General features: G+C 40.0%; 1 protein-coding gene and 1 long non-coding RNA gene across 4 annotated transcripts in view; one reads left to right on the top strand and one right to left on the bottom strand.

The window, feature by feature from the left end:
• CCDC28B (coiled-coil domain containing 28B) overlaps positions 1 to 12,510 on the bottom strand; it is a 77,649-nt gene that overhangs the window by 8,575 nt on the left and 56,564 nt on the right. For all 3 annotated transcript variants that reach the window (XM_077296030.1, XM_077296028.1, XM_077296029.1), the window contains exons 3-4: positions 7,411 to 7,574; positions 6,259 to 6,404 (exon numbers count right to left, since the gene is read on the bottom strand). In XM_077296030.1, coding sequence (XP_077152145.1) covers positions 6,259 to 6,404; positions 7,411 to 7,574 — 310 coding nt within the window. The remainder of the gene's footprint in view (positions 1 to 6,258; positions 6,405 to 7,410; positions 7,575 to 12,510) is intronic.
• LOC143816072 (uncharacterized) overlaps positions 1 to 12,510 on the top strand; it is an 84,048-nt gene that overhangs the window by 29,860 nt on the left and 41,678 nt on the right. The window contains exon 2 of the long non-coding RNA XR_013223882.1: positions 7,385 to 7,590. This is a non-coding gene — a long non-coding RNA (uncharacterized LOC143816072). The remainder of the gene's footprint in view (positions 1 to 7,384; positions 7,591 to 12,510) is intronic.

The following is a 12,510-nucleotide window of genomic DNA, read 5'->3' as shown; positions in this document are numbered from 1 at the left end:
AGGGCAAAGACTGGCCAACACAAATCACCCTGAGCACAGAAGTGGCAGTGGATAGGGTCCTGCCTGGCAAGACGAGAGTGGACAGAGTGGAGAATGCCACATTGTGTTCTCGGTTGCACGTACGTGGGAAAGCAGAGTGAATGTTACACTCTGCTGCCCAGAGGAGCCTGAAAGACAAAAGGGAAAAGATTAATTTTAAAAAACAGAGATCTTGTAGGAAAAAAATGGATCTGGGATCAGATCCAGGTCTGCCTCCTACAGACACTAAGCTTAAACTGACAAGCTTTGTGTCTGTCGGTGGGCGTATACTGCAGAGGAGGAGCTAACTCTTCTTGTCTAGTGTCAGTCTCCTAGTGACAGTAGCACACACCCATGGTTACCTGTGTCCCCAATGACGCAATAAAGAAACACCGTTCGCATTGAAATTGCAGCACACAGTCTAGTAAGTGACACATCTCTGGAATCGGGGTCTCTACCCCTACATTATGCTGCTCTTAGATCACATAGCAAAAATCTGGTGACAGATTCTCTTTAATATAACAGATGAATAAACAATTGTAAGGACTGGCACCAAGCACACATTGTTGTACAATACAAAGCTATTTCTCCTACAATAGAATGTTTTAAAGTGAAAGAGTGAAATAGGTGAAGCTTCACATTTATATACAGAAAGGAGTAATGTGGTGAATAAGACAATCAATAAGAGTAGGGGAGTAAACAGCTGGAGTAGTTAATCGAGAAGGTGTGATACAGTTTTATTGTACAATAAATGCAAAGAATTAGGGACACAAAAATCTTAGAATACAGAAAAGTACATCAAATCCAAAAAACACCTTATAGCAGAGTACTGGCCCAGACTGGACTCATGCATTTTTCTAACTAGAGTTATGTAGCTAAGAATGGTCCTGCTGACCCTGGCATACTCATCTTACAGCTCTGGCAAAAATTAAGAGACCACCACATCAAATCCCTGTCATGGCAGCCCAATCTCCAGACCTGAACCCCATTGAAAACCTCTGGAATGTAATCAAGAGGATGATGGATAGTCACAAGCCATCAAACAAAGAACTGCTTACATTTTTACACCAGAAGCAGTGTGAAAGACTGGTGGGAAGCATGCCAAGACGCATGAAAGCTGTGATTAAAAATCAAGGTTATTCCACAAAATATTGATTTCTGAACTGTCCCTGAGGTAAAACATTAGTATTGTTGTTTCCAAATGATTATGAACTTGTTTTCTTGGCATTATTTGAGGTCTGAAAGCACTGGGGTTTTTTTTTGTAATTTTGACCACTTCTCCTTTTCAGAAAAAAAAAATACAAAATTTATTGCTTGGAACTTTGGAGACACGTTGTCAGAAGTTTATAGAATAAAAGAACAATTTACTTTTTACTCAAAAATATACCTATAAAGAGAGAAATCAGACAAACTGAACATTTTGGAGTGGTCTCTAAATTTTTGCCAGAGCTGTATAAGAAGAGACTGAACCCTGCTACACGATGACTATGCCAGGGTTAGTAAGACCAATAATATTTGCATTTTTCTAACCAGGGTTATGTATCTGAAACATTATGAGCTACACAGAAACTATATCTATTAGTGAGACTGATAGTTGTTTATAGTAGCACATTGTTGCGGTTTGGCTTTGGCTCACTATGGTTTTGTATTCACATTTAAGCATTTAAGGATTGTACACATATTAATGGTATTGGTTCCGACACAACAATGACAGTAACATTTGAAGGTTACTAGGGTGCTAACCCCTGATTCAAAAAGGGATAGAACACATAATGTGATTGTATAGGGTGAGGTTAGTCCACAGCTTACATCTATACTACTGTATACCATATAGCTTCCCTATGCCAAACTTTTCTCTCATTTTTATTTTTTTTCCTTTAATTTTGGGTGGTTTACTACACTTATTGCTAGTGTGTTAGGGTTGCTATATCACATGTTTAATCATTCTGTAATATCTCAATATCTCTCATTATCCAACACTACTTCATAGCTGATGAAGTTTTCAGGCGAAGATTTTTTTACTTACATAGATATTATCTATTGTTTGCCAACATTATCCTCTTTGACCCCCCCCCCCCCACACACACACACACACACACACACACACACATCCCCACGAGGAAGCTTACGTGAAATGCGAGTTGGGGTCCCCTCTTTATTTACTAACCAAAAAAGCTAAACGGATATCTGCGGTCTGATATTTATAGCCTAGGAAGGGACCATGGATATTGGCCCCTTCAAAGACTGAAAACATCAGCCCTAAGCCACCCCAGAAATGGCTGTTTGTTTAGCCTTTGCTGATTAGTAAATATAGGGGAACCGCACGCCATTTTCTTGCGGGGTCTCTCCTATAATAACCAGTAAAGACTAAGCAAACAGCTGAGAGCTGATATTAATAGCTGTCAGAGTCAGAGACTGACAGCGGCATTTAACATGTTAACAGCCACAGGTGGATCACGATTCTACCCGCAGCTGTTAGGGGCACATATCAGCTGATGAAATCGCTTCGGCATTTCAGAGTCAAACATGCAAGTTTGGTTTATCCTAAGTATAGACCATCAATTTTAAAGGGATTGTCCACTTTACCATTATTTTAACCAGTGTGTTGGAGACATGATTTTGTGACACTTACCAATATATGAGTAATACAGGTCCTTCTCAAAAAATTAGCATATAGTGTTAAATTTCATTATTTACCATAATGTAATGATTACAATTAAACTTTCATATATTATAGATTCATTATCCACCAACTGAAATTTGTCAGGTCTTTTATTGTTTTAATACTGATGATTTTGGCATACAACTCCTGATAACCCAAAAAACCTGTCTCAATAAATTAGCATATCAAGAAAAGGTTCTCTAAACGACCTATTACCCTAATCTTCTGAATCAACTAATTAACTCTAAACACATGCAAAAGATACCTGAGGCTTTTAAAAACTCCCTGCCTGGTTCATTACTCAAAACCCCCATCATGGGTAAGACTAGCGACCTGACAGATGTCAAGAAGGCCATCATTGACACCCTCAAGCAAGAGGGTAAGACCCAGAAAGAAATTTCTCAACAAATAGGCTGTTCCCAGAGTGCTGTATCAAGGCACCTCAATGGTAAGTCTGTTGGAAGGAAACAATGTGGCAGAAAACGCTGTACAACGAGAAGAGGTGACCGGACCCTGAGGAAGATTGTGGAGAAGGACCGATTCCAGACCTTGGGGAACCTGAGGAAGCAGTGGACTGAGTCTGGTGTGGAAACATCCAGAGCCACCGTGCACAGGCGTGTGCAGGAAATGGGCTATAGGTGCCGCATTCCCCAGGTAAAGCCACTTTTGAACCATAAACAGCGGCAGAAGCGCCTGACCTGGGCTACAGAGAAGCAGCACTGGACTGTTGCTAAGTGGTCCCAAGTACTTTTTTCTGATGAAAGCAAATTTTGCATGTCATTCGGAAATCAAGGTGCCAGAGTCTGGAGGAAGACTGGGGAGAAGGAAATGCCAAAATGCCTGAAGTCCAGTGTCAAGTACCCACAGTCAGTGATGGTGTGGGGTGCCATGTCAGCTGCTGGTGTTGGTCCACTGTGTTTCATCAAGGGCAGGGTCAATGCAGCTAGCTATCAGGAGATTTTGGAGCACTTCATGCTTCCCTCGGCTGAAATGCTTTATGGAGATGAAGATTTCATTTTTCAGCACGACCTGGCACCTGCTCACAGTGCCAAAACCACTGGTAAATGGTTTACTGACCATGGTATTACTGTGCTCAATTGGCCTGCCAACTCTCCTGACCTGAACCCCATAGAGAATCTGTGGGATATTGTGAAGAGAAAGTTGAGAGACGCAAGACCCAACACTCTGGATGAGCTTAAGGCCGCTATTGAAGCATCCTGGGCCTCCATAACATCTCAGCAGTGTCACAGGCTGATTGCCTCCATGCCACGCCGCATTGAAGCAGTCATTTCTGCCAAAGGATTCCCGACCAAGTATTGAGTGCATAACTGAACATTATTATTTGATGGTTTTTTTGTTTGTTATTAAAAAACACTTTTATTTGATTGGACGGGTGAAATATGCTAATTTATTGAGACAGGTTTTTTGGGTTATCAGGAGTTGTATGCCAAAATCATCAGTATTAAAACAATAAAAGACCTGACAAATTTCAGTTGGTGGATAATGAATCTATAATATATGAAAGTTTAATTGTAATCATTACATTATGGTAAATAATGAAATTTAACACTATATGCTAATTTTTTGAGAAGGACCTGTATATTGTAGGCTCTCATCTTGCTTCCTATTGCAGCTTTCCTTACAGACTGCCTGCAAAGAGCTCCTGTTGTCACAATTCCTGTTGATGAAGGAACATGTGACCACTCCTATCTATCAGCCCCCTCCTACTGAAAAACATTGCACTTGGAAAATCTGTTTTTCATAGGTGGATTCTGATGAACTGCTTTAGTCACGTGCTTCTCCATCAACTGAAATGTTGCAGATAGAAAAACCTATAATACTAATGTATTTAGTCACACAAAATCATGTTCACAACAGACTTGTTAAAATGTAGAGGCCAGTCCCTTTAAGTCCCAGCTAACATCTCTAGGTTAGACTTGCCAGGTTAACGACGTATTGTGTTTTTGCTTTTTTTTATGTACAGAAAAGTATAGTTGAGCACAAATAAAGATATATACTTTTTTTCTGCATTATTTTTTAATGGAAAGCATATTAACCCCTTTCCTACATCGAGTGTAATAGTACGCCGATGTCGGACTCCCCCTGTTTGGTACATGCTCTGGTGCTGAGCCCGCACCTTTACGGGCACATGTCAACTGATTTATACAGCTGACATGTGCCCGCAACAGCCGCGCGTGGAATCGCGATCCACTCGCGGCTGTTAAATAGCTAAAGGCCACTGTCAATTTCTGACAACGGTATTTAACTTGCGCTTACTGGAAGCGAGTCTCTAATCCCGCCCATCGGTGACTCCGTCACATGATCATGGGTCACCAATGGGTCGGCATGATAAACAGAGTTCTCCAGCAGAACTCTATGGTTGTCATTGCTGGATTGCTATGAGCACCGCCCGGTGGTCAGCGCTCATAGCAAGTGAGCATCTCTAATCATTGCCTGCGTGTAGCAGAGGCGATTGAAGTAGTGCAGCTTCTAGTCTCCCATGGAGACTATTAAAGCCTGCAAAAAGTAAAAACATTTTTTTTTAAATATTAAAAAAATATATATATATGTATATATACAAAAAAAATAAAAAAAAATATATATATATATATACCGTATATATATATATATATTCAAATCACCCTCCTTTCGCCCAATTCAAAATGAAACAAAACAATCAAATACACATATATTTGGTGTCGCCGCTTTCTGAATCACCCGATCTATCAATATAAAAAAGAATTAACCCGATGGCTAAACGTTGTATTGAGAAAAAAATTCAACACGTCAGAATTACGTTTTTTTGGTCGCCGCTACATTGCAATAAAATGCAATAACGGGCGATCACAAGACTGCATCTACACCAAAATGGTATCAATAAAAACATCAGCTCAGAGTGCAAAAAATAAGCCCTCACCCAGCCCCAGATCACAAAAAATGGAGATGCTTCAAGTATTGGAAAATTGCGCCATTTTTTTTTAATACATTTTGGAATTTTTTTCATCATTTAAGTAAAAAAGAACCTAGACATGTTTGGTGTCTATCAACTCGTAATGACCTGGAGAATCATAATAGTAGGTCAGTTTCAGCATTTAGTGAACATGGTAAAAAAAAACCCCACAAATGTGGAATTGCACTTTTTTTTGCAGTTTCACCTCACTTGGAATTATTTTCCCATTTTCCAGTACACGATATGTTAAAACCAATGGTGTTGGTCAAAACTACAACTTGTCCTGCAAAAAATAAGCCCTCACATGGCTGGTCGTTAAGGGGGTAAAGTGTAAAACAGTACTCATCATTATGTCTATAACGTATATTTTTTAATGGATTTGGTGATAAAAAATGTATACTCTTCTAAACACACCTTCTGCACGTATTGCATGCATTAAACCTATACATCGAAATATAGACAGGTGTAGGTTGAAGTTTAGTTCAGGTTTGCTTGCATGTCTTATGTGTACATCCAACCCATACGTCATATGTTTGCAGATGTACACATGTGAACCTAGTCTTAAACATAGATCAGATTGTTTCTTTGATATACGGTTTATTTTGTAATAAATCAATGTCAGTCTTACATTATTCAGCAATTGCTCCAGGTTTCTCTCTGCGTGGGTCTCATCTCTTATTTCCTCTGCACACACATCCAGACTGAAGTGAAGACGTGCTAACTTTTCTTGCATCTCTCTCACCTTTTCCAGCTGCTCGAAAGAGCATACTCGTCCTACAGAAAACAGGTAACAAGGAAAAGGCTTAATAAAATAAAGCACAGACTGGATAGATTTTCTCTCCATCTTGATGAGGGGCAGACCCTCCTGATTCATTGAGAGGCAAATGCCTGTTAATGAATTAGGATCGTCTAACAAGTGTTTTGCACCTCTGAGCGTCACATCAGAAATCTTACTCCGGTCTCTGACTGAAGTAAGATTTTTGGTGTAGGGAATGCCGCAACTCTTCATGAAAAAGCCAAAAATAGCATTTTTTTTGCGCCACCCTATGTTGCACCAAAATTTTGCGACTTTTTAAATCAATTTATGTCATAATTCTGATTAAATTCTTATTTTACTCCCCCTGAACATACATTTTTTTATTTATTTTTTTAAAATCCGCCATACTAGTTACCAGTTTTTTCTCCTATTTTATTACCACTGATCCTGTGAACATGCAATTTTTAAAAAATCCGCTATACTGTCCATTTTATTTAGTACTATTTATTTATTGTTTACAAAAGCTCATTGGGAATAATGCTGTGCAGTCTAAAGACAAGCCCCAGAGTATCCTGTGAACCCTGCCCCCATTGTAAAGACCATAAAAATAGCACTAAATAAAAATGTCCAAATCTCTGGAACCATATGGTGATGTAAAAAACAAACCAAAACACTAAATATACTTAGAACAAAAACTGGGCACTTCTGACTTGGTGCCAGCTTGTCCTTAAGTACTTTGGATAGAGACTTTTGGAGCCCTATGCTATGCCTGCCATCCAGCTCAAAGGGACATGGAGTGAACTACTCTCTATCAGAATATTCGAGAGTGTTCCTGCAGCTTTTTGGCTGGGAGCATCTGGCTAACATATGTGACTGTCCTCTTCACACTGTTGTCTTCCTTTAAAGGAAGGGAAATATATACTGTACATGTCCACAATATCTGCACATTCGCTTAACACTAGTTATAGTTAAGCCTCATTGTTTTTTCCCCTTTTAGACCATTGCTTCCTTTATCACAACTACCGAATGCTTGAAGTTTTCCAGAGTGGAAGTCATTGAGAAGACTCAAGAGTCCTCCTTCCATTTCACACACATGAGACACATCAGTTAGGAAGGAGTGCTGAAGACTAGGCCCAGGAGTCACCGCCTCACTGGGAGCGGATGGACGAACGCGCTCCTTAATACTCCTGAAAAACATAAGAAGTGAGAACTCTTACTAATAGCACTCTCCAATAAATGTCATGTAATTAATGTGCTCTGCTGGTGGTACCGTGCAAGAGGCTGGTACCACCAGCAGTTTCCATATTGAGACACCCATCACCTGGGTGTCCCAATATGGTGGTCGGTGAACCTCCACCGCTTGGAATTCTGGGATCCGGACACATCTGGATGGAACAGGATGTGAAGACATTACAAGGTAAGTATATATTAAGATTATATATATCTCAGTTCAAACATTCTGTTACCAATGTATGACAATCTGCAGTACAATACACGTAGACAAGGGTTTGAAACCCCAATCCCATGTAGCATTAAAACAAAAGTACGTTGAGTTCGAATTGAGACATGCTAAAGATTTTCTCTCTCGCAAGCGGTTTTTACATAGCAAAGGGTGAAATCTGTTGGGAAAACCCATAACATTTTCACAACAGATTGGGTAAGTTGAATTTTGCATGTTAAGTTGAGTTTCAAAATGAAATCCAAACATATTATATTGTAAATTGTATAAATTGGGTCCTAACCATTCAAATTAGGTAATGCCCTTAAAATGATCTGTATTTCTGCCATGTAATGAGATAGTGTTGCCCTTATCTGATACAACATATTGATAAGAATGAATGAAGAAACAGTTGGTGTATATACTGGGAAAATCTCCTAATGCTTGTAGATTTTACTGGCCAAACATATGGTAAAAAGGTGTCCTTTACAGAAAAAATGGATGCGAAAAACAAACCACGGTCTTTTTTTTTAAACTATTTAATAACAGTTAAAGTGGTTGTTCAGGACTTGTACATTGATGGCTTATCCTTAGGATAATTTGCCGAGTGGAGGATCCAACACTACCAACCCACCACAGCCATGCCCCCTTTGTTAAAACTGGCAAAAATGGAGTAACAATGCCGAAAGTTGCAGAAGTTAAGCGCTGTCTCTAGTTGTGTCAAAATTAAGTGACTTCAAAGCTTTTTATGCCAGAACACTGGTGTAAAAGCTTTGATGAATTGGGACCATTGTGTGGATTCAACTACAAGAGACAGAATCTAAAAATAAAAACCAGAGAATTGCATTGTATGATTTTTAAATAATGAAATTGCATTTTATTACATGAATTAAGTATTTCATCACCTATCAACCAGCAAGAATTCTGGCTCTCACAGAACTTGTTAGTTTTTCTTTAAGAAGCCCTTCTACTCTGCACTCTTTACCTGTATTAATTGCACCTGTTTGAACTCATTACCTCTATAAAAGACACCTGTCCATACACTCAATCAAATCACACTCCAACCTCTCCACCATGGCCAAGACCAAAGAGCTGTCTAAGGACAACAGAGACAAAATTGTAGACCTACATAAGGCTAGGATGGGCTACAGGACAATTGGCAAGCAGCTTGGTGAAAAGGCAACAACTGTTGGCGCAATTTTTAGAAAATGGAAGAAGCACAAGATGACTGTCAATCTTCCTCGGTCTGGGGTTCCATGCAAAATTTCGTCTGGTGGGGTAACGATGATTCTGAGAAAGGTCAGGAATCAGCCCAGAACTACACTGGAGGACTTGTTCGTTGACCTGAAGAGAACTGGGACCACAGTCTCATGGTTTAACCCCTTAATGACTGGAGCTTTTTTTGGTTTTGCATTTTCGTTTTTCGTTCGCTTCCTTTTTTGCGTGCTGAGCTGACGTAATGATACCATTTCGGTGCAGATACGTTCTTTTGATTGCCCGTTATTGCATTTTAATGCAATGTCTCGGAAACCCAAAAAACGTAATTCTGGCGTTTTTCATACGTCGTTTAACCCCTTCACCCCCAAGGGTGGTTTGCACGTTAATGACCGGGCCAATTTTTACAATTCTGACCACTGTCCCTTTATGAGGTTATAACTCTGGAACGCTTCAACGGATCTTGGCGATTCTGACACTGTTTTCTCGCGACATATTGTACTTCATGATAGTGGTAAAATTTCTTCGATATAAATTGCGTTTATTTGTGAAAAAAACGAATATTTGGCGAAAATTTTGAAAATTTCGCAATTTTCCAACTTTTAATTTTTATGCCCTTAAATCACAGACATATGTCACGCAAAATACTTAATAAGTAACATTTCCCACATGTCTACTTTACATCAGCACAATTTTGGAACCAAAATTTTTTTTTGTGACGGAGTTATAAGGGTTAAAAGTTGACCAGCAATTTCTCATTTTTACAACACCATTTTTTTTTAGGGACCACATCTCATTTGAAGTCATTTTGAGGGGTCTATATGATAGAAAATACCCAAGTGTGACACCATTCTAAAAACTGCACCCCTCAAGGTACTCAAAACCACTTTCAAGAAGTTTATTAAACCTTCAGGTATTTCACAGGAATTTTTGGAATGTTTAAATAAAAATGAACATTTAACTTTTTTTCACACAAAATTTATTTCAGATCCAATTTGTTTTATTTTACCAAGGGTAACAGGAGAAAATAGACCCCAAAATTTGTTGTACAATTTGTCCTGAGTATGCTGATACCCCATATGTGGGGGTAATCCACTGTTTGGGCGCATGGCAGAGCTCGGAAGGAAAGGAGCGCCATTTTACTTTTCAATGCAAAATTGACTGGAATTGAGATGGGACGCCATGTTGCATTTGGAGAGCCCCTGATGTGCCTAAACATTGAAACCCCCCACAAGTGACACCATTTTGGAAAGTAGACCCCCTAAGGAACTTATCTAGATGTGTGGTGAGCACTTTCACCCAACAAGTGCTTCACAGAAGTTTATAATGCAGAGCGGTAAAAATAAAAAATCATATTTTTTCACAAAAATGATTTTTTCGCCCCCAATTTTTTATTTTCCCAAGGGTAAGAGAAGAAATTGGACCCCAAAAATTGTTGTGCAATTTGTCCTGAGTACGCTGATACCCCATATGTGGGTGTAAACCATTGTTTGGGCGCAGGGCAGAGCTCGGAAGGGAAGGAGCGCCATTTGACTTTTCAATGCAAAATTGACTGGAATTGAGATGGGACGCCATGTTGCATTTGGAGAGCCCCTGATGTGCCTAAACATTGAAACCCCCCACAAGTGACACCATTTTGGAAAGTAGACCCCCTAAGGAACTTATCTAGATGTGTGGTGAGCACTTTGACCCAACAAGTGCTTCACAGAAGTTTATAATGCAGAGCCGTAAAAATAAAAAATCATATTTTTTCACAAAAATGATCTTTTCGCCCCCAATTTTTTATTTTCCCAAGGGTAAGAGAAGAAATTGGACCCCAAAAATTGTTGTGCAATTTGTCCTGAGTACGCTGATACCCCATATGTGGGTGTAAACCATTGTTTGGGCGCAGGGCAGAGCTCGGAAGGGAACGAGCGCCATTTGACTTTTCAATGCAAAATTGACTGGAATTGAGATGGGACGTCATGTTGCGTTTGGAGAGCTCCTGATGTGCCTAAACATTGAAACCCCCCACAAGTGACACCATTTTGGAAAGTAGACCCCCTAAGGAACTTATCTAGATGTGTGGTGAGCACTTTGACCCAACAAGTGCTTCACAGAAGTTTATAATGCAGAGCCGTAAAAATAAAAAATCATATTTTTTCACAAAAATGATCTTTTCGCCCCCATTTTTTTATTTCCCCAAGGGTAAGAGAAGAAATTAGAGCACAAAAGTTGTTGTGCAATTTGTCCTGAGTACGACGATACCCCATATGTGGGGGTAAACCACTGTTTGGGCGCATAGCAGAGCTCGGAAGGGAAGGAGCGCTATTTTACTTTTCAATGCAAAATTGACTGGAATTAAGATGGGATGCCATGTTGCGTTTGCAGAGCCCCTGATGTGCCTAAACATTAAAAACCCCCACAAGTGACACCATTTTGGAAAGTAGACCCCCTAAGGAACTTATCTAGATGTGTTTTGAGAGCTTTGAACCCCCAAGTGTTTCACTACAGTTTATAACGCAGAGCCGTGAAAATAAATTCTTTTTTTTTTTTTTAAAAATGATTTTTTAGCCCCCAGTTTTGTATTTTCACAAGGGTAACAGGATAAATTGGACCCCAAAATTTGTTGTCCAATTTGTCCTGAGTATGCTGATACCCGATATGTGGGGGGGAACCACTGTTTGGGCGCATGACAGAGCTCGGAAGGGAAGGAGCGCCATTTGGAATGCAGACTTAAATGGATTGGTCTGCAGGCGTCACGTTGCATTTGCAGAGCCCCTGATGTACCCAAACAGTACAAACCCCCCACAAGTGACCCCATATTGGAAACTAGACCCCCCAAGGAACTTATCTAGATGTGTTGTGAGAACTTTGAACCCCCAAGTGTTTCACTACAGTTTATAACGCAGAGCCGTGAAAATAAAAATTATTTTTTTTCCCACAAAACTTATTTTTTGGCCCCCAGTTTTGTATTTTCCCAAGGGTAGCAGGAGAAATTGGACCCCAAAAGATGATGTCCAATTTGTCCTGAGTACGCTGATACCCCATATGTTGGGGTAAACCCCTGTTTGGGCACACGGGAGAGCTCGGAAGGGAAGGAGCACTGTTTTCCTTTTTCAACGCAGAATTGGCTGGAATTCAGATCGGATGCCATATCCCGTTTGGAAAGCCCCTGATGTGCCTAAACAGTGGAAACCCCCCAATTATAACTGAAACCCTAATCCAAACACACCCCTTACCCTAATCCCAACAGTAACCCTAACCACTCCTCTAACCCAGACACACCCAACCCTATTCCCAACCGTAAATGTAATCCAAACCCTAACCCTATCTTCAGACCCAACCCTAACTGTAGCCCCAACGCTAGCCCTAACCCTAGCAATAACCCTAGCCCTAACCCTAGCAATAACCCTAGCCCTAACTCTAGTCCTAACTCTAGCCCTAACCCTAACCCTAATGGGAAAATGGAAATAAATACATTTTTTAAT

Source organism: Ranitomeya variabilis, chromosome 3 (genome assembly GCF_051348905.1).
Source record: "Ranitomeya variabilis isolate aRanVar5 chromosome 3, aRanVar5.hap1, whole genome shotgun sequence".
In the NCBI taxonomy this organism is placed as follows: Eukaryota; Metazoa; Chordata; class Amphibia; order Anura; family Dendrobatidae; genus Ranitomeya; species Ranitomeya variabilis.
The sequence above is the reverse complement of the archived record's forward strand: the minus strand, read 5'-3'. Positions and strand labels throughout refer to the sequence as shown.